The sequence below is a fragment of the Anas platyrhynchos genome, chromosome 13 (assembly GCF_047663525.1).
Source record: "Anas platyrhynchos isolate ZD024472 breed Pekin duck chromosome 13, IASCAAS_PekinDuck_T2T, whole genome shotgun sequence".
NCBI classification, from domain to species: domain Eukaryota; kingdom Metazoa; phylum Chordata; class Aves; order Anseriformes; family Anatidae; genus Anas; species Anas platyrhynchos.
The window spans coordinates 18,609,713-18,632,972 of NC_092599.1; the positions used below are offsets into that span (position 1 = coordinate 18,609,713).

The following is a 23,260-nucleotide window of genomic DNA, read 5'->3' on the forward strand; positions in this document are numbered from 1 at the left end:
TGGTAAGACTTGCAGTATGGTCTTTCTGAGCTGAGATCTTTTTAGTTTATTATGAGAACCAGAAAATCTGGGAGGACATTCTTGCAGGATGGGATCGTTCTTTTTATCTGCAGTCCTTCTATCAAGTTATCTGAAATTCTCTAGCAAGACAGAGCATTAGCTTCCTTTAAAAACACTGAGCTCAGGAAAGTGGAAACAGCTTGGTTCAGTATTTATAAGCCAAAATAAATAAAAATGTCAGAGGAAGTGAATATTTTAAAAGATTGGGTAAACATATCCTAAGAGGGTGGCTCGCTTTTCCTAGATTGTTCAAATACCCACACTTTTTTCCATAAGAAAACAACCGAAATGGCACTCAATGGCACAATTCTACTGTGATCACATGCAAGCAAAAGAATACAGCCTCTGTTCAAGATCCTACTTGGCCAGATCACATTTGGCTATCAGCAGATACCATTTCTTTTTATCAGTCTTTGATTCTCTTTTCTGATTACCATTTCCTTACCATGGCACGAGTAGCATCCAGTGCCTTCTTTGCGTTCTCCAAAACAACTCTCAGCTGCAAGTGTGATTTAATCCTGTTTTTATCAGCCAATTTTCTATGGTGCAACCAACATATTGGTTGCATAGGGAGCAAACACTACACACAACTGTATCTACTAAAGTCTGAGCAACAGATAAGGGAGACAGAGCAACAATGTAATGATAAACCAAGGTACAGAGTTCTCCAGCTTTCATTCAGTGACTGCAACTCTTCAACATAGTTTGTCCTACTCTAATACCAAGGCTCAGTCCCAAAGGATCTTCTGATACTCACTAAAGGATATCCTTCAGAAACACATATATCAATATCATCTTGCTTTTGAATGCTGCTTCTCCCTTTATAGATAAACACTTTTCAAACAGTCATTTCTGAGCTGTCTTAGAAAAACAAACAAACAAACAAAAGCCAACTTTCTGAATCTATCTCCACTGCTATATTTCACTGTATCCTCCAGTTTATACTCAGGAGCGATAACAGAGGCTCTTTGCCAAAGCTTTGAAAACAGCTAATAGTGAGAGTCTTGAAAACGTAGATACAAGTTCACTAGAGAGCCTGGAGAAAGAGACAAACTTGTTTGTTGGCAATCTGAATAAAAGCAAAGGCTACATAAACAGAAAACTACTCACTCAGTGATTTGGTTTGCAAACTGGATTTTTATAAGAACTACTGTTTGGCTTCCAGGATGCGGTTTGTCTTGGGAGAAGCATCTGGGAATTTTTTGCTAGGCAGACACTGACATTTGTTGCAGTGGGCAGAAGTTATTCAGATCAGATATTCTGAGTGGAAGAATATGCAAAAGGATGATGTAACAGTACCCAGAAGATATAGCATTCAGATAAACAACTGGGGTTATAGCTGAGTGGAGAAAAGAAATCTTGCAAAGCAAACATGAGGACTAACTGCATGCACAAGTGCTTCAAACTCTGATATTATTTGTGACCTCAAGCCCCAGTTATGCTATGCATCAGATGCAAGCTCGAAAACACTTCTGGTGTTGATATGCAAACATGCACACCAGGCATCTCGCTTTATTTCAGACTTCATAGATCTGACACTGCTGTAGCAAGCAGCTTGTACTAGATGCAGAAACCTCAGTAGCAATGTGAATTGCTCAGTATTAGCTCCTTTTGCATACTAATACCCTGTGTTCTTTTACAGCTGACAGCTACTTCACTCACTTCTGTTGATTTCTGAGCACGAGTGAAGCAGATGATGCACACAGATCTCTTCTGCAGGTTTCCTCATCTTTTCAAAACCAGGAAGGGAGCAAAAGCTGAACTGGAAAGCTAGAATTGGGATTTTGGTTCAGTCCCTTGCAGGAACAAGGACGAAAATGAAACAAAAGCTCTAGACCTACCTCGCTTCTGCAAAGGCTAAGGCAGTAGGTGTTTGGCCTGGGTCCCCTTGAAGTGAGAAGTCTGGTGTAAAAGTCTGGCCTGAATGCACCTGTCTGCTCTGGAAGCCGAGAGAACACATCAACTCCAGTCCGAACTTAGGACTGCTGAATACATACGCAAGCATGTGTGAAGAAAAGAAGTCCTCTGCATTTCTGTTCCTTTTCTGGCCTGCCTTCTGCTTCAGAAATGTTTGGAATGTGAGTTTGGTGCTAATGAAGGTTGCTGGACTGACAGTTACACAGGGCACCGGCAGTGGCATGAAACATTACCCTTGTGAGCGCCGTGCTCCACAGCCTCGCACTCAGCAGCAGCTGATCCTGCTTGAGAAGCTGGCTCCAGCCTCAGGGCCTGCAGCACACATCTGCTCTGGGGTCTGCTTGCTGCTGCACAAAGCCTGCCGTACCCTCCCTCGAAAGGAAAGTTGTTCCTCAGGAGGCGTTTCTGTCTCGGTCCCCTTGCTGAGCTTGCCAGCCAGGCTGCCAGTGGTGCAAAGGTTGCGCTGGGAATGGGATCAAGATAAGCAGTCGTGTGCTCGGATGGAGTGAACTTGCAGACTGAGCTGCGGTTCTCAGTTTTGCTGAGCGAAGAGAATAAGAATTTCTGAAGCGTGGTGTAGTGTGAAGAGATTAACAGAGCAGCCAAGCAAGTAATGCTGGTAGGCTATAAAGTTCAGGGCAAGCACCGGGATAGGGATGAAGTGACAAAACAAATGGCATTGCAGAGGAGTTGCATGACAACAGGACTGAAAGTGACACACAAACAGGAAGGGAAGGAAGGAGGAAAGGATAGCCAAGTGAAATGTAACCGGGCAATTATTTTCTTTGGCTTATTTCTTTTCCATCCAGCCTTTTATGCTCCTATTACCAGGCTAATGTTTCTCTCACTCCAGTCCCCAAGCAAAGCATTTGAAATTCATGTGTGCCACTGATTCAACAGCATAAAGGCACAGATAAGCTGCTCTGTGGAATACAAATACCTTCTGCTCAGACACTTAGAGCAGGGTGTCGCTATGCCCCCCCCCCCCCCCCGTTTCCTATCACATCAGTTTTGCTGGCGATAACACATTGAAGTTTCATTTTTCTATCAGTCTATTCATCATGTTAATCAAGAGACACAAAACATCACAGTTGTACTCACATGTCCTATGGACAGTATCCAACCAGTAAACTCATTAGCAGGAAATATTTTCCTGGTGCCCTTCACTGGAAAGAAACACATCTGAGGCCAGCCAGCTCTGGCAGCAGTTATCAAAGAAGGAAAAAGAGAGCAGTGTTTAAAAGGCAATTTTTTTTTTTTTTTTTTTTTATTATTATTTTCTTCCCCCCTTATTTTTTTTCCTCCAATTTGGAACCAAGGCCAAGCATATCTCTGGAGGGAGCTCTGTGGAAGGGGCACACAGCTGAACCAACACCCTTCCCTTCACTGCCCGCTCCGTGTCACACACCGAGCACACGGCAGCACATGGGGCCATTTCTTGGGCTACGTTCCTCAGGCCCTGTGTTTGCTCTCTGCTGGTTGCTGCCCTGCAGGTCATCCCAAAGCATTCTGCTCTCTGCTTAAATCTTAGGAAGATTCTGCTGGAGTGCACAACATCAGTGTGAAGCTATCTGCCTCAAGCCCGAATAGGTCATCCTCATCAACCCCTTGCCTCCCAAGAAGTTGGTTTTTCTCCCCTTTCTCCTCCAGTATAATTGCATTAATTATAGATATTGGGGCTCCTTAGCTGTTGTGTAACCGAGGCTTTCTGTGCCTGCAAGGTGGACTTCAGCACTGCACAACTGCTTGGGAATATTGGAAAGCCTGGGAAATACACCATCATGAGTTTCCTTTTTCTGTATGTCTGTAAATATGAGTTGTTTCCACTATTTTGATTGCTGTGATCATTACCGAAAGCTCAGACAGTCCAGCTTCTTTTCCTCAGCATTTCAATAACACACAGAAGAATGACGTGTGGTGCAGCGAGCTCTATTGTGATCCATAACATATGATTACACCTATTTAAATAGAACTGTCTATTCAGCACTGCCTGCAAGACAGGGAGAGATGGACATCTGATTTCACTTCTCAAAAGGTCTCAAAACGTCTGCCAAAGACCATATCCTGCAGATGCCACGTACACAACATGTACACATGCACAAAATCACACTTTTTTTTTTTTTTTTTTAGTATTTCTCTCTCATTGTTCAAGTATGTGAAACACAGTGGCTAATGCTGCTAGGCAGCTGTGTGAGCACAGCACTGGGAGCCACGGGTTTCAGGCTCTGGCGCTGCCTCTAATGTCAACTTGCCTCTGCAGCTGAACAAACCCTGCTCTCCCGCCCTCTCCCTCAGTCTTTCCATCTGGAAAAATGAAGACATTTGCATCTGTCCTGTGGGTGCCTGTGCTATGCATATAAATCAGTAAGTGTTTATAGAAATGATTTGAAAATGTAAAGTTATGCCTTTCTGATTTAAGGCATTTATTTGCCTTTTTCTGTGGATCAACACAAAACAGGAGAACCCCTAACTCCTTAAAGACCTGACCCAGACTTCATGAAACTGGGTTTCCATTGGGTTACAGCGCAGGCACCTATAAAACACAACTATAAGACACAAAGGGGCTCTCACCGCAGCTTCAGAGGAACACCTAGAAAAGGAGAAAAATGACACCAGAAGGCAGCGGGCTCAGCTCTCCTCCCTGTTTCTCAAAACCACGCCTCAGTTGGAAGCCTCAGGGTGCCACTACAGCTGTCAGCACCCACATCAGCACCTCTGCTACACGGCACTGCCACATGCTGGGCACCCACACACCTTCGGACAGCATCGGCCTGGTGCAGGACCCACTGTTCACAGGGAAAACTTCACTGAGCCTCCTAACAGAGGCTAAAACCTTTCCTGAGCTGCAGACTGCTTGTTCTTTACATAAGTTAAGGCCTGTGATATTTTTTATTTTTAGAGACCAAAAAGAACTAAGCTGAATTCAGCAGGGTTTTTTGCTTTGGCCAATCTGGCTGTTGAGAAAGTAGCCAGTTATGGTGTTTCTCACAAGGGGCATAAGATGCATTGTTTTGATGAAAAGCAAGTATCTGTTTAAAAGAAAAACAAAACACTTTTTTTTTCCATCTTTCTTCTCATCCTTCAAGAGATGATTTTCTGATAGGTGCAGCACAGCAGCCTGCTAGCCCTCTCTACTTGGGCAAACCTGAAGTTTCTCCTTCTGAAGGAGACCCCTCGAACAAACCCAGTGGGTTCTGCCTGGGGGAAGTGCCAAAACAGGACTGAGCTTGCCTGCAATTATTTGTTTCCTTAAAACAAAAATCCTGAATAATGTAATTTTCTTCGGATGCTGTTGGCTACTCTGCAGAATAAGCACTGGGGAAGCATTAGGTCAAACTACAGGGAGAGCAGCAGCACAGTTGTGTAATTTGCCTGTTCAAATTTGCAGCTCCAAGCGCAATGAATCCCCCTTCTCCAGCTCCACTAAGGGTACATTTCTTGTTGTGGCAGTGTTGCTATTTACAGGTAAGAGTCTTAAGACATTACAGACATTATGTATCCCATGCAACCCCCAGTGGTACACAGCAGAAGCAGCCTTGCCCTTGCTTCATCGCAACCGCCTGGCTCACGGCACTGCCCCAGCGCAGCCTCGCCTTTGTTCCCGAGCAGCATGAGAGCAGAGCAGGAGCAGTCCCGAGGAGCCCGACACACTGCTCGGTGCTGGCGCAGACTAGCGACGTCCTGCCTGTGCATTAAAGCAAACCCAACATTATTTACATCTGAAAAACCTAAGTTTGTTGGCAGCGTAATGAAAAAATGCTCCAGCTTCCTGCAGTTGCTGATGCAGTGTTTGCCCTTCACTGTTTCAAACTGGCACCGGTGCGTATGTAAATTGAGGGTTTATTGCAGCACTGCTGTTCAGCATGGGGGCCATTCGCTTTTTACTAGAGCTCCTTTGGCATAAAGAGCATGACTTGACTGGCAATAACACGAGACAGGCCCTGGCTCTACCCACTCCAAACCCAATGACTTCGTTAAGCAGGATATAAGTCCCCCAGGCTCCCACCTCAATTTCTGTGCCGTGTAAGAAACTTTTACATCTGATGCAAACAATCCTTCCTGTCCAGATTACAGTCAAGCCAAAACCACACGTGCGAAAGGCTCCAGGTCTTCAAACATGTAATCATATATATAACTATAAGCACAAATTCTTAACTCTAATGAAGCTATGCATTTATAGATTCAAGGCCTATACTTTTTTTTTTTTTTTCTTAAGCTGCAAAATAATACCCTTTATTCTCATTTAATTTAGAAAAAAAACATTTACCTCAGAAGAATTAGGAAAAAATAGAGAAATGCTTCTAAGTGGTACCATGTTTAAAACTAAAGGATAACTTGGTGAAAGAAAAAGTCATTCTTAGTAATATTTAAGGGTACTTTTGTCTTCGTCAAGCACTTCTAAAAGAGCAGGATTCAGGAGTTTCTCACCCAAAGGCTGCCCACGGGTGCTGCACGCTGACTTCCCCTGGGACCAGCGGTGCCTTGTTCAGGTGTCCAGCACATACACAGGGGGATGGTTTCCAAAACCCTGACCTGAGCAGTGAAAAAAGAAGTGCCACACGTGGCCTGCTGGGCTGTGCAGAACCACACACATGGAAAACACCGGGAGGAACAGGACAGTTGGTGCTTCCAGAGACAGGGCTGAACAGCTCTGCCTGTGACCTTCTCAAAGCAGCAAATGCTCTCACCCCCAAATACCCTTTAATCCTCTGATGCAACGCTACCGACACCTCTCCGTCTGCTTAACCATGTTCCATATTTAGAAGGCAGCCTCGTTCAACCCCTGCCATCTGACAGCCGGTGGGCTTTCACAGCCTACAAAACTTGCACCCAAACTCACAGGTGCCGTGCCATCCCTAGCAGATAGGTTTGCACCAATGAGCGTATGATAAGTCAAGGCATTTTTCCCTGTATTTATGTAGAATGTCATAAAACAGCCATCTGGCTATGAATTTTAACTTTAACTAGCCACACTAGGCTCATGATTTAAGGGATTTTTTCATTCCTTTACTTCTAACTGTATGTAGGCATTACAAGATCGATTAGAAGACCACCTCCGTATCCTGCTACTGTGTAAGGGTTACAGGCACTGACGTTTTGACAAGCAGCACGTACGAGAGGTTTTGTTTTCAAAAGGGAATCTCACAGCTTCCTGTCCGGGGTGCTGGCTGTGGTGGCACGTCAGATTTCTGCTTCGCTGCTTCTGACCATTCATCAACTTTGGCAGAACACAGTCAAACCAAATTCACAGCAATTTAACGTATCGGTTGCTTGGAAAAAATAGGAATGATTAATAGCCCATTAAACTAAAAAGATGCTAGATTAGTATCTTCTAAATGCAACGACACTGATAGGAATTAACAAATATGTTTTACAAAATTGTTAAGCATATGAAATGTGTCATATGCTAAGATGTATAAAAAATAAATGACCCCCCACCAGCTCTCAACTATTTCATCCCCATGCTCCAGCTCTCCATTATACAACCCCAGAACAACTACACACACAGGCCAGCCTCAGAGACATGGTATGGGACCTATCTCTAGAATCTATTTGCATTTCTGCCCTATGGGTCCATGCATTCCTGTGTACAAGACAGACACGGGACTGGCTTTTTAAAAACTCAAAACATCCTCAGGGTTTACATTAAAACCCCTCCTTTAACAGCCACACAGACTGCCTGCGATTCTACAGAAAGATTTCACTCCCCGAGATATTCTGCTGCCTCTGCTGTAGGACCGCGTATTGTTCTAATGATTTATTTTAAAGCAGATGCTCAGAGGAGAATAAATACATTGAGCAACAAAATCCACAGAAATTCACCAGAAGGGATCCGGGGTGGGCGCAGACTTGATTGACTAAATGCAAATACGAAAGCTGAACCTACAGTCTGGAATCAATGCTCGCAATCTGCATAACACAGCGCATCAGCTACAATGATTAACACGCTTATTTTTTGCTGAGAACTTGATATGCATTTAAAAGAATGAAACACGACATTCTGCTAATTCTAGCAAGATAAATGGATAGCTTAGCCTTGAAAAGACTGCATTTCTATAACGTTAAGGGAAACAAAACCTTTGTACATCACTACTTCAGGCATAAGAGAAAGCTATGCAATTAGAAAACGTCATCTGCTGCACTTAGAAAGCCTTACCCCCTGCCCGATACATGCACAAAGAGAATTTATTAATATTTTCCTCCGCTGTTAGCCCGATACATTAAATCATCGTCTCTAGCAAAGCTACTGCTGCAGCAACTTCCTGCACTGCATCATTCACCTACCTCTGACTTCATTGTTCCACAGGCCATGAATAAATAAAACCAAACATCCAGGTGGAGCTGTCACAGTCTCCCTTTGCAGTGGATGTGCTGGAATGATACAAAAAGCGCAAGCTGGTCCTACAGGAGGATAAAGCTGGGTCAGTGCCTCGTTCTGGAGCTGGGAAGCGCAGGGCTCTCGCTGCCGGATCCGCTGTACTGCTCAGCACATTTACCTCGCGGCGCTGCGATGGGCCGGACCTCCCAGCTTCTGCTCAGCAGCGTTCATAGCCCGACGGACCCCGAGCCATGCCACATCGCCACGGCAATGCTGGCCAGTGAGCAACCTCCCGCAAGGTCAGTGCCCTTTTCAGCCTTTCAAGATCTATCAGACAGCTTAAGCAGCAGATGCTAAACTGTAGAAATGCGATGATGCTACGTGCTCTCCCCCAGGACTAAATTACCTTCTAAATTTGGTGCTAATTCTCAGGTAATATTAAATTCCTCAGCCACTCAGCCCCAAATAGTGTTACTACTGACTCCCTCAGTACTTCTTGAGCTCTGCCCATTGCCTCTGCCAGACCCTGGTGTGGCACTTGTCGTGCTGAATGCCCGCAGCTCTGCCTGCCTCTGTCAACACAATGCAGTGCTCAGCACCTTGCACTGAAAAACCCAGGGCACAGGTTTCTCCAGACTTCCAAGGATACACGGTTTCACATCTCTTTTCAGCAAAAGTATCTCCTTTTAACACTGAAATACACATTTAGTGCTTGCTGTTACTGTGGTGTTTTAATGCACCTTGAAATAAAACCCAAAGCGCTGGCTAGATTGCTATTTCTTTGTGCATGGCAGCTCAAACCAGTTTAGGGCTTAACATCATAAATTACATTAAAAAGCAAAAGCGTTTACACAATATCCACCTAACTCATGAAACTAGAGTTAAGCTTTCACTTAGCTCACTAGCTGCCATGGTTTATACAGCAGCAAATCACACGACAACTAACAAAAAAACCCAACAACATAGAACAAGATCTGTTCAACTAAATGCCAAATCTTTTCCACTATTTTTGCACAGGGGCTTGGATATACCTTGAAAAGGTAAATTTTGAAATAACTATTTCTAACTACATTTCTGGAGTTTTGCGTATATCTGTAGTGAGTGGTGGATTAGGAACTTCAGATAAGGAAGCATCCTGCTCCCTGTTTGGGATGGGATTGCAGTGAGCTCAGCCAGCCAGAACTTGGGGCCCAAGGGTTTTTCCTTGGAGTTAGGAAAAGGATTGGAAGAATTATCACGTACTGCTTCAATTCCCTTCCTATTTACCAGACTCATCTAATCATGAAATTACTAGATTTCAGTCAGGTCTGTCAGTTGTCTTGGGCAGCGTTAGTAGTGGTTGCTCCCCAGAGGAGTCTGTCAGCTGAGCAGGATGGGAAGCTCTTTCAATACAGGAGAAGTATGACAAAAGTGATGTGTAACTGAGGGCAGCCGGGGCTTTTCCCTTCTGACAATCCATACCTTGTGAGCTACTGTGAGGTATCTGGACACCAGGCTGCCACCCCTCACCCCTCTATCGATCAGTGCCCCCTGGGCTCCCTCGTGCACCTTCTCCCCCCGTTCCTTCCTCACTGAGGGGACAGCTTCCCAGGCTGCTCCCCGCATGCTCCCTTCCACCTTTCCAACCTTCTGGTTCGCCTCTGCAGAGACACATGAGGCAGATGCTTTTTATGAGACAGAAATAGAGCATTCAAAGGGCAGGAGTGCTGACACACAATTTTGGGTGAATTCCTTACGCAGCCAAGTGAGCTGGCTGTAGAGCGAAGGCTGCGAGCAGCCAGCGTGTTTCCAAAATGTAAACGTGGCCACACAAAACCATTAAAAAGATAATTCACTCAGCACAGGAAATTCAAAAGGACTACAAGGGTACATGAGCATGACTGTGTGCTCGTCTCCCATCTCGCTTTCTTCAGCACTCCTCCTCATTCCTTCAGCACCAGGCCAGCATCTCCAGGGCAGCCAGGAGCTCCCCGCTGCCTCAGAGGGACAGCCAGCGGGACACCTCTCAGCACAGAAATGACCTGCTCTATGGTTCCTTCATCAACTCTGCCACACAACGTGCCATCAAATAAGAGAGAGCTCTGTCCCAGAGTTCAGTCCCAGAGTTCAAGGTCAAACTACAGATAAACCCAAATCTCACACGGAGCTTCACCATGAAGGCAAGGCCTTGCAGGCTAGGGCGACCTCCTGCACCCAGGCCTCGTATCGCAGCCTCTGGAATTTCTTTCCAGCAAAGAGGTGAAAAAATGACAGAAAAAGCAATGTTTAAATTCAAAGTCTGAGTGTGCTGCCTCTCCAAAATATACACAAGAAGTCTGTAATGGCTTGCTTCAGTTTTCCCTGTGGAAAAATGGGAGAATTTCCTCTCCCTTCTGTTACACACTTCTGAAATTGTCAAGGCAAAGATGCTGAATAAGTACAAAATACTATTGAAGCTCATACTGCTAGGAACAGTTTATATTGCCCTCTCACTGATAAAATCATGAGGACTGCCAGCCTGCATGCTTCAAGACCAGCTGGAGCTGGGAAGAAATCTCCTCATATGAGGCTGTCTGATTAGCTGGCTGGGGGAGGGCGTTCATCCTTTTACTGTATTAGACCTCATGAAATGCTAGTCTGATAAATTTTACATTTTTGGGAATAGCTCAGTGTCTTTGTGTTATTTTTCCCGATGCTGCTGAACTTATTTTGCAAGGTAGAGGAGCCATCATTTCGTAAATGTTGATTTAATTTTCCTGCTCTTTTTCTACTTGAAACCTCCTAATAGCTCAAGTGGCCTCAGCCTGGCTTAAACCAAATGAGCTGTGATGTCATGACGAGGATTTTGACCTTCAGAGACAGAAAACACCATTCCGTGGAAGTCAGGCACGTGGGATGGGGCACAGATGCATGAGAAAAGCAGTCAGTGCACGAAGTAGCCAAACCAGACTGAGTGATCCCAAGAAAAGGACCGTTAGCAGGAACACCAATAAAAATTGATGAATGGCATTTAAGTGGCTGCCTTGCTTTTACATAGCACTGTTTGCTACCCTTATATGAGCTAAAAGTCTATCACCTTCTTGGGTAAGTTTCCCTGAAAGTCAAAGCAGAAAAAGCTCAAGAACATAATTCTGGTCCTACTTTTACCTACCTTTGCAGGTACAGGAAAATATCCATTTGCATTCATCAGAATGATCCCAGTCCTAAACCAGACCCTAGACGTGATCAAGTGACAGGAAGTTTTGCCTTGAATGGTTGCAGATTGCACTTTACAGCTAAAATATCCATTCATCTTGAAAGCATGACACTTCCTTTTTCCACTTGGACATGCACAGTTCAGGTGTACAGTCCCCACTCTGTGTGCCTGCCACCCCCAGCTTGTGGAGGTGCCAAACGGACACTGCTGGTTCTGCTCAGCCACCGCACAAATAACATATACATGGCCTCTCCTGACACTGCCTCAGGCACGCACATGCATATACAAACCATGCTGTGTGTTATATTTTCATACACACCAAGGCAACACTTCCAGATTCTTCCCCAATGAGAACATCTTACAAAAGCCGTGCCTTGTCCACCTGCAGCCTTGCCATGGCGTGAGCACACACACGTGCTGTGCTGTGCCCTTTGCTGCGATGCACCACTGCAGCAAAAGGAGACCAGCCAATTTAACACCCAGCAAGCACACCGGTTTTCTTGGGACAAGTCTTGAGCATTGGGTCATAGCCAAACATGTCATGGTTCTCTGGTACAATTTAATTCCAGAGCCACAAGGTGCCAGCTCAGCAGATGTAATGTACTGGTACAAGTCTTAGCAGTGGAGTGCCTGGCCTGAAATTTACCACAGGTGGGATGGATTTAGTAGCTCTGGGGTGAAGTACAGAGCCTGCTGGTTCTAGGTGTGGTTCTGGTGACACGAATTTTTCTGTAGCTCATGGATACAACTGCAAGAGATCTTGGCACCTTTGTTCACAGAAGACCAAGCTGCTGATTCATCACAGCAGCCAAACGGAAGCAGCAGTGGCGGTGGAGCTGAGGCAAAAGGCAGTCAGTGGCAAGAACTTGGCTAAAAATGGAGAATTGCTGCGCGCACTTTTCCTGTGCGGAAAACAAAGCACAAACTAGTAGCATGCCTTCAAGTGCTGAGCACCCTTACCAGTTTGACAGCAGAGTAATCCTGACGTCCACTGGAGTTTGTACCCCAATTTCCTTACAAACGTTAGTAACTACGTTTTGAAAAACACTTCATTACCTGCAATGTATGGTAGGGATGATGCTGGGCATTCCTCATGTATGAAAATGATCATTACCCCCCATTGTTTGGAGCAATATTCACCTTCCAGAGAAAGAAATCAATTTGTCCATTTATGGATAAAGTCATTTGCTTCTTTTAGTTGGAGGCTTTCACGGTCACTTGTAACAGTATCATTGCTGGCTTTAGAGAGAGTCTTTTTGTCATTTTGCTGCAGTTTATTTGATATATGTTCATTTCTTTAATGTTGCAGCTTCAACCACATTTTCCTTATTTCCCAGTTGGAAGCTTAATTGCTGGCAGGGTATACATTTAGGGGAGGATATGAGACAATGAAGACAAGCCTGACTGCAGCCAGTGTGCTCTGTGATCAGAATGATCATAAACAAAAGAAAACTGCCTGAAATTAATAGAAAAATGGTCACAACTGTAGACAAAATATAATTTGAAAGATGAAACAGTCTTAGGTGTAGACACATTTAAATAAATGCATCAAGTAGTTATCTGATCAGATTTTCAGTGGAGCATAATTTAAGTTGGGATCTAACAGTTAGGTGCTTCCATCTGACTTAGTGCAAGTAGACCATGTTTTTAAACACCTAAGACTTTTGCTAGAACAACAGGATTTAACCTCTTTATTATTTAGTGGATTTTGAATAATTTGCCCATTTTCTTCACTCCCTTAAAGAGCTTCAGACCTAAATGCCACAACATTTTGGCAACACCTAATAGGCACCCAGGAAAATGACTACAAATCAGCTGTATGATCAGCTAGCATGAAGCTTATTCACTTATTTGAAGTTCTCATCCTAAAAATAGGAACAGGAATAAATAAATAGCATCAAATACAGGGAAATGCAGACAACAATAACTCCTGTGTAGCTGAGCATTCCATAAACAACAACAAAAATCTCTCATTTGAGAGACATTCTGTAGCCTCTTCAGCAACTAACAGTGCCAGCACAGCTTTGATTGAGTAACAGAAATGCATAGACACAGACGTGGGAAGATAGTAAGGTACTCGTTAGTTCACCACTTGTTAGATTAGCCACCAATATAACTGCTTGGTTACATCTTCAAATAAAGCCAGCTGTTTGCATGCAAGGATTTACCTTCTTGTGTTAACTATAACACAAATTTTGACATCAAATACACAGTTTGCACAGGTTAAGATGGCAAAACGTAATGAAGTAACTCAGCCTATCCAGGTCCCATCTCTTCAGGACTACCCCCTTTGTGTGTTTCTTCTAAATTGTACATTACTCACTGTACCGCTGCAAAGGCGCCTCCACCTCTGGGACCACCCTATGTTTTGCAGTCCTGGTTCAAAGCTTAGCTGCTGGAGATCCAAGCTCCCCATCTTTCACTTTATCACGCCACAGCGCTCACTTACACTAAAACCCCACAGGAATTTTTCTCTGTTGCTTCTCGCTGTCGCCTTTTCTATTCTTGCTACTTCTGCCTGCTCACAGGGCACCTCCCTGTCGTGTTTCATTTGTTCCCAGCTTCTCGGCTCTTCTCCCCAGGGCGTTCTGGAGAGTCTCACCACCATGTCTAACAGGTACCGCACCTCGAGCACCTCCCAAGAATTGCACTCACTGCTGCTACTGCTGGCTTCCCTGACTTTTTCCTTTCACTTTAACTAACCATCTCCATAACTGTGACTGGAACAGATTTATTGTTGTTGTATGACATTTACTAACTGAGGTAGGGGCTCAATTTCAGCTACATTACGAGCTGCTTCCAACCACAATATTTGGCTATCCATCTTACGTCTTTCTTACAGCAATATACCAGTATGACTATTCACTGATGACAACAAAATTAATTTTATCCTTTTCACCCGTCTCCACTTATTTAATCCTTTTTCATTTACATCTACAGCAACAAAAGAGAAAATTTGAGATTTAATTTTCAAGACATCTACATAGAAAATGACAGCTTGTTAAGGTTTCCCAGCAGAGGTTGTTCACTTTTATCTCCTAGAACTGGTCTAAAAACCTAGTTACAGAAAATCATCTGTAGAACCTGTATCCCATGAATATACAGTCATGGTTGATATAAAATGTTAATAGTCAACAGTGACTAAATGAGGTAAACTAAAGAATGAGGTTGATCATAAAATTCATTATTCAAGGCCCAGTTCACAAAAAGCAGCTCATTTCTTTCACACTGGGAACATCACGTTGACTCGAAAGAAGTTTTTCAACATGAATTATTCACATTTGCAATTTTTTGGCTATCTCCCAAATATTTTCAGTCTTTTTTGTTTGTTTGTATGTTTGCTTGTTTAGAAAAAGGCATCTTGAACAAAAATCAAGAAAAAATATTGTCCTAGAATTAAACAGAAATTCTTGTATTTTCTTACAAACAGCATTATCTCTGTAAACCACTGGAGCACTCACGCATCCTGAGCTTGGCTGATTTCAGCAGGGTGTCCAGCAGCCAGGAAACTTCCAAGAGATTGCAATGAAATTAATTATATATCATTATGGTTTGGAAAACAATAGCCTAGTCACCTAGGATGAATTAAATGTTGTGTGATAATGCCTGTACCTTGCATATTATTTATGCCTTTTTTTTTTTTTAAGCAGGATGGAATTTTAAAATAACATTTTTATTCCACCAAGTGACTGATAGAGAAGTGCAACCCTTACAGCTACTCAGCGTGAAGACATTGGAGAGAGCTTTTGCTTTGCTGGAAAATTATTTGGATTGTCTAACTTGACCAGGGTCTTGTGCAGTTCAAGAAAGCCACATTAACTAAAAGATAAATATTTTGTAGTAAATATTTGAAAATATTTTCTTTTTCTAGATAAGGTATGCGATGTAGCAAGCTTGAGATCTTGACATGTCACCTGCTGGCACATTTGAACTGTTGCACAATGATACGGATCAAGCAAGTGATCTGGCTGAAGAAACAAACCCCTCTCTTCCCCTACCACCTTTTTGCTTTCTGTTTCTGCTTTCAGCTGGATCAGTTCCCTCGTCTGGTTCATGGCTCTGCTTCATACACCAGCACAGCACTAGGCTTGTGCAGCATAGCACAAGGACCAGAAACTGCCTGTTTTGGGAGGCAGAGCCTATTTAAATGTGCGTCACACTATGACATCTCTTGCCAAAGAGCAATTATAAGCCAGCCACAGGGCTAGAAATAGAACTCATGTCTCTTGACTTTCTATCCTTGGTATAATAATTAATTTTTATTCGCTTTAAATAATCCTTTCTCTCCTCCTATTTGGTAAAAAAGAAATAGTTTCTTTCCATCTTCACAAAAAGGAAGATTTGGGAAAAGAGCTACAGAAATCTGTAACAAGTATCAATACTTGGGTAGTATTTAAAATTCTACTTCCTATCTCCCAAACCTGCATTCAGGCCACTCACTAAGCAGCACTTCCCCTTCTTTCAGGAACAGACCTTCACAGGCTTGATAAAATGTACAAGTTACAATGTGTAAGTTACTTTGGGAAACCTGTAATTTTCAGGGCTTTACAATTAAAAACTTTTACTTCCATCAAGACCAAAATTACCTAAAGGACAGATGGACCTGGGAGTTAAAGTGTTCCCTGCATCACTGGGACCCTTTTCTGGCTGATGGGCTGTTAAACATAGCCTCCTCTCCCCCCTCCCTCACAAAGACTTAGCAATGTGATTAATTTTTCAGTAACTGTATCGCATGCAACATTTTCCAAGTAAAATGAAATAATGCAAGTTAAACACGGGCTCAACTTATCTCTTATAAAAGGTACTTCATGTTCTCACTAAGCTATTCAAAATGCATTTTTGTCATTCCTATAATTTACCAGCATGCTTAGTGAACCAGCCTTGTTTCCTTTAGCACCCTCACGAAAAGACAGTCTTGTAGTCCAATCTGTCCTGTCTCTATATACTCAATCCAAATTTGGAGGCGTAGCTAACTTAACAGGCAGGAATGGTTGGTCATTCAAACACAAACACAAAGATGTTTGACTTTTTGGTATTCAAAGTCAACAAAAACAGTCGTAGAATTACTCAGTCTTCTGCCTGTGCTATGGAAAAGCTAACCAGCAGATTTTCTGGTCGTAGTTTTCCCTTCACTTGCTTGCTAATGATAGTGTTGGCATCTCTTTAAAGTGTTCCTCCCTGTTAGAGAAATCTCACAACGGTCAAGTACGTCTGCAGAAACTCTTTCAAGAAGAGACTACAGCAACACAGTTCTGTATGCTCTGTGCTAATGCTACGCATCATCTTAGGTAAAAGGAGATGTTTTGGAGCAAAAGATAAATTTACTTCCAAAATTCCTCAAGACTCCACTTCTTGAAATTTAAAATGATTGCATTTCTAAATGAGTATATGTGTATGCACAGAGACATACACATACATACACACAGTTCCTGCAGTTCCTACAGTTTATTATATGAGTTGGTTTTGCTTCCCTGGCAGGTATCCTACAGCCCTAAAAATCTGAGAGAAACAGGTGTATAATGATACTGTGGGGATTTTAAGGTGTGTTATTTGGTACCTTTACTGGAAGCATCACGCTAGTAGTTGTAAAAATCATGTGCCATGGAGAAGGGCTTGTTTCTTTTTTTTCAGTTTAACTATCAATCCATGGTGCAGGGACATAAGGAAAAGCCTACAAGTTAGGCATTAAAAAATACTAAATATATTTATGCCAGACTGCCAAAAGGCAGGCTGGCAAGAAACTACTCTACTGGAAGCCACAGCAAACAGTGTGGGCAGTCATCTTCTTTGTCAGCTGCCTCCAGTTCTCAAGCAAGATGCTTGCACCAAGTTGCTCCCCCTGGGAATGCTGGCTGTTCTTGCTGCTTATTTAAACTTAATCACCATGTTTGTCCTTCAGTGACGCCCTTCTTAAACACAAAGATGAGACCTCAGCTAGAATAACTGCATCAGTCTTCCAAACCTAAGGAAAAGTAAATCAAAATTGTACTGGGTGCAAAGAAGGCTGCTTTGGGTGACTAAAGAGATGGGAAGCTTCTCTGACAACAATGGACTGCAAAAGATCGGCTTGTTAAGTTCTGACAAAACAAAAAACCAAAAAACAAAACAACAAACCAACAGACAAAAAAAAAAAAAGAAAAAGAACAGATGAACTGCTTTTTCAGTATATACTGGTGGGGTGAGCATATGGGCTAGAAATGAAAAAACGGTGCTGGCACAAGAAGATGTGTGCACCAGTTGGAACAGAATTAAGATAGTAATAAAAAGATTTCTAGCTCTGATCAGCAAAACTGTGGAGTGTGACAGGATTATGAGAAGAAAACATACAACATTTTTGCTTGAAATAATAGGAACTAGAATTGATAGCTCAGAAACTCCCGTTTCAGTCTTACCTTCCTACAACTGCTGCTGCCTCCACTGTGTACTAATCACCCCCCAATATCTTTGGCTATAGTTCATTTCTTACAGGTGTCAGGTGTAGGTTTGATCTCACCAAGCATCATGTCTATCGCTTCTAGCATTGGATGGAAGGGCTGGACACTCAAACTACTAAATCTGCCAGGCCTTTGTCTAATTCTAGGGGTTTAGCATGCATGCATATGGCTCCCCTTTCCTGCCCTACCTCCCCATACACGCATTTTTCCATAAATGTAGTTATTCTCCTTCATCAAGACACTTGTTTGTGATTGATGCTTTACAGTCTCTCAACTTCAGCTACAGAATCACAGCAGCACTTAGCTTTTCCATTTGGAAATTGTACTCTCACCTTTAAAATGTTGCCTATGAACTGTGTAGCAATGATCATTCCAATTTTAGAAACGCAAACATTAAAAGGGCAGAGGGTTAGATTCTCAATGTGACTTGGGACTTCAACAAAGAGAGTTTTAACTGAGCTTCTGCCAAAGAGTAAATATTTCTGAGGACAAGGAAAAATTGGACAGCTGAGATTACAGTCAAAAGATTTCTGGTCAGCCTCCACTTAAGCCTCTATATCTGTTGGGGATGGACTGTTCTGCAAAATCACCAGTTAGTGCAACAGAAAATGCACTTTTTGCTGTCACTTAGAGAGAGACAATAAAAACAGTCCCTCACCTGCATATGCTCAATGTCTAAAACATCTGCAGGCTAGTTCGAATGTGTATAAATAGTATTCTTCAGATGATGAGGGCTCTGCCCTGCTTTAAGTCAGGCAGATGTCAGCCACCTCCAGATCAGTGACAATGCAGCTGGGATTAGATCCTCCCGGTGTCCTTGTAGGGCTGACGTGAGACAGAACATGCCCAGCTTACAGGACATTACCACTATACCTTCAGCTGTGCCAGTCGGCATCCCTGACATACACTAATACAAATAAGAAGATTGTTATTACAGTGCCACGCCAAGATTTTTGTCCCACTTTTCTGTTACACAGCTCTAGGAAATGCATGCTCCTATTTTCCAATCATGCCTAACAATTGAAAACAAATAAATCTTTAGTTTATAAATGATAAGAATACATTTCAGTTTTGTAAAAGTCATGTATAGAAACCTGCCATTATCCAAAAATAAAAACAACAAAAAAATAGTATCACCACATCTGGACTTTGAACAATTTTGGGTAGTGCCTCATTATGAGAAGGGACTTTGTGAAGTGCATCTGAACACCAGGAAAGACAGCACGAACTTAGAGGATGGAGAGGTTGTTAAAAATTCAATATATTTTGAAAAGAAAATGCAGACATTGATGACTACCAAGCTGTTGCACTCTTTTCAAGTGAGTAAATGCTCTTTAGAAATAAATGCCAGCAAGTAATAAATACCAGCAACACAAATGAGACAGAAAGAACATCTTTTCCATTTCCTCTTGATGAGCATCTTTTATAATCCATAAACAACATACATAAACCTCCTTCCCAGTTATTCTAATTCATGAGATCGATTTTTACCCTGTTAGAGAAAATTTTTTGTTGCTTTACCAGTCCTTTCTTCCTAAAATTGCTTTTAAGAAACTTGGTGAAATATACATATTCAATAAGCTACTAAAGAAACCACCTAACTTTCCTTTGCCTCTAGTTATTTACGAACATCCAGTTGTATGCACATGCTTAACTCTTTTCCTTGATTCAGCAATGTGCTAGATCATGATAAACACTTGAGATGTACTACAAATGGGAATTGATTCTTTGTGTTTGAATCAGATCTGCTTTAAAAAAGCTTTCCTTTAAATGTACCAAGTAGTTGAAGGCTGGAAATACAGGAAGGATGATGCTAATAGATAGTTACTAGAAACACACTTCTTTAAAAAAAGTTACAGAACCACAGAATAACCTGAGGTAGAAGGGACCCACAATCATCATTGAATCCAACTTCTTGCTCCAAACAGGACCACTCAAAAATCAAACCATATGTCTGAAAGCGTTACAGAATCACAGAAATCATAAGTATTTATGTAATCAAGATAAAAGTAAGATTGGTCTGGTGTCATCCCATTATACATTGCCACTGGTATATTTTCAAAATCATATAAGGGATCACTTGAAATAGCCATCCTTCAGCCTCACGTAGCCTACAAAGGACAAGTCAAAGCTATTCAAAAAGTCTCTGACTGAAATGAACATGACCGCACCTTTTCTATTTTTGTTTTCAAATGGTGATCTTTACATAGCCTATGGCAACAACTCAGATCCCAATTAACATTGCATGACCTGCAACTTCTTTTCATGAGTCTTTAGACAGAACATATCAAGCATGTCAACAGAAAACAGACAGTATAATTACATGTTGCATAGAAAAGAAGTGGAAAGGTTGTTCTATATAAAAAAAATAAATTGAAAATGGTTCTGTGATGAGTTTGCAAGATCTGCAGCCTCTCCCTGCCTTTAACAAATATACAGCATTAATCTTCCATTCGTGCTCTTCAAAAACTTTTCCAGTGGTGTATGAATCAGCAAAGCCAACAACTTGCCAATGTTTTCACAATAAAAAAACCCATTCCGTTGTATATATTGATGTCAGAAGAAAATTGAAGCTACGCAAAAGCTACCCAAAGGGCACAGAGCAGATAGATGTGTAACTTCAAGTTCCATTGCCACGACCAACAAAATAGTGTGTAGTACTTTCAGCATGAGCATCTTTATGGAAGCATCAAACTTCTTAGAACCTCTAAGATGGATTTTTTTTTTCTTTTTATAATGACATACTGATGTTATTATAACAACATAACAATATGATAATAAATGTTAGCAGTACACATGCTTGGTGTTAAAGTAAAACGAGTGGGTTAGGGTGTTCAGAATTGATCATGATTCTGTGAAAAAGATACTACCCCTCATTATAGCGATGGACATGTAAAGCACTGAGAGCTCAGATAATGAGAGAGAAAACAAACCCAAAGTGGAACATGGCAATGAAAAGAGAGGCTCTAACCCAGCATTGTGCCCACAGACTTGTCCTACCTTATCAGGAAATGGGATTAGTTTCATACTTTTGCAAAGCAGGTGTGAATTCTGCACAAACCACAACTATAAATATAACCCCAAAACTGCAGTGGAGACAGTGAGTCATCAGAAACAAGTATCCAGAGTAAAACTGGCAGTTTTTATATCAAGTTCCTAATAGGAATTGTTTAAAAGCAGCAAGTTTTACTAATTAACAGAGAGGAATTGAGCAATTTGCTCATACTGCCTGCTTGCACCAAATCTTTTCTGTGTGTATGTATATAGCGACAGGCAAATCCAGCACTTTATGGAGCATAACATTAATTTACACAAATATCTAGAACACACCGAGATCAAGTCCTTGCAGGGTCTGGGCCAGTATGTCATCCTTCCAAAGGAAAAATGTGACTCAGATCTCAGATGGACTAGAGCAACATATTCCTGCTTGAATATGAAAACGTTAATTGCACAAGGGATCACGGTACTGGTGAGCTTTTGGGATCTTCACAAAGAGTTAAGCTTGAATTCTTGAGGCATTTGCACATCTTCATTACAGCTAGAAATGCTTTACTTATTCTAATTAGCTAGATTTCTTTTAACTGAGCAACTAGTAAAACCTGGTCTTAAGCAGTTAAAAGGGTTACTGTCATTTGCCATAGAGGAAATAATTAGAAAAATTGTCCTCATTTACCCAGGGCTCACTGTGTAGTTAAAGATTTCAGTTCTAAGAGGACCACAAGACCATGATGACATTTGTTTTAAGTAGTAATTGATGACACGGTCCTCTAAAACCATGTGTACATTATGTCATATCTGTACTTGCCTTGAAAAAAAAAACACAATCAACATATAGGTAGTGTGTTACTAAAGAAACTGTCTGGAGACAACAGTCTCCTCAGCAGTTTCTCCTGATACCCGAAAACTTAACCCAGGACTTGCAGTTTCCAAAGGTAGAAGCTACCAAAATTATTTCAGCCTTCCTGAATGCTGAAAACAACTCGTATTGTCTCTACAAAAGTTCATGTGTGGAAGTAAAAAGCAAAATTATATTTTACTGAAGGATATTTTACTCCATGTCACTATGTTTAAACAGGCAAAAGCAGCTTTGATTCATTAGTGGGGATAACTTAAACTGGGCTAACTACAGCAGCTCCTGAGCTGGCAGCCTGGGCTACCCATCCCCTGGACATTGTTCTCCACAGCTAATGATGGCTCAGCTGCTTGTTCTACTGCCCCACAGCTGGCAGTTCATATGCTACAGTAATCCTGCACTACCTCTGACTTGCATGTACTTCTGACTGTAAACCGTGGGAATTCAGCACTCCTGTGAATCAGGCAAACAGGATATGCAAAAAAGACTGAGAAGAGAACTGGCAGATGGAGGAAAGTGCACCTGTTTATAAGTTAAAAGCCAGGAGGAATTAAAAATAACTCAACATTATAGTGACTTTTAAAATCATGTTTCAGTTATGAGATGAAATAATGAAATTGTAATCTAAGGTAAAAATACCTTTTTCCACTAATGAACATGGCTGGTCATTTCACCCATTTGTCTGTCTCTTACATACCTTAAAGAGGGGCATAAGAGGATTAAAAATTGATTTCCATCCTGCCCATTAAAACTGACAGGGCAATAAACAGTTAGACTATTGTAAGGCTGCACCACACATACTTTCACACCATGACTCAAACTTATCCTGGCTACTCTTGGACTCCCTCAAGGCAAGGCAAGCACAGCACAGAAATACTTAAACATCTAAGTACATGAACATCTCATACTTGAACATGCCAAGCATTTGTTGTGTGCACCACTAGCTGGATAAAACAAAAGGAGAATTTAATTGCTGCATCCATAAGTTTGAGAAACTATTTCAGTCTTTCAAAGTATAGGACTCAACTTACTGGAACCCCACTACTTATGGGAGACAAAGTGAAGATACCACACAAACCACGGTATGAAGCCTTTGCGATCAGATACTAACACATGCTTAGTTTGCAGTTCAGTGAGAAATCAAGAATTGGGATCTATCAAGAATTTGCAATCTGCAGTTCCTTAGTTTAGTAAGAATTGGGTTTATCAGTCTCTACAGTGGGATGCTGAAACTAGTACAATGAAGTGCCTTGAACATAATGAACTCCAGAAGAAAAGCTGGCATTAATGCTGGAATGTCAAAGTCATTCCATATGCATTTCTGATAGAATAGATAGCAAAGGCAGACATTCAGATCTACATTTGAGTGTATTAAAATACACACATCACTTACTTGTGCTCTACTGACAAAACTCTCCAGATAGTTGTGCTCTTTGGTTCTATATCTGTGTCATATACAGAAACAAGACTTTTCTTAACAGAAAACTGAAATTTATCTAGTG

The 23,260-nt window shown here is 41.9% G+C and overlaps 1 protein-coding gene across 16 annotated transcripts in view; it reads right to left on the bottom strand.

Moving 5' to 3' along the window:
- Positions 1-23,260, bottom strand: part of IQSEC1 (IQ motif and Sec7 domain ArfGEF 1) — a 342,853-nt gene that overhangs the window by 97,000 nt on the left and 222,593 nt on the right. The window contains exon 1 of one of the 16 annotated variants that reach the window (XM_038186154.2): positions 1,902-2,033. The exons of 14 other annotated variants lie outside the window; for them this stretch is intronic. In XM_038186154.2, coding sequence (XP_038042082.1) covers positions 1,902-2,020 — 119 coding nt within the window. In that variant the 5' untranslated portion in view covers positions 2,021-2,033. Of the gene's footprint in view, positions 1-505; positions 528-1,901; positions 2,034-23,260 lie in introns of those variants that run through there. One more of the 16 variants, XM_072044602.1, reaches the window with a different exon arrangement.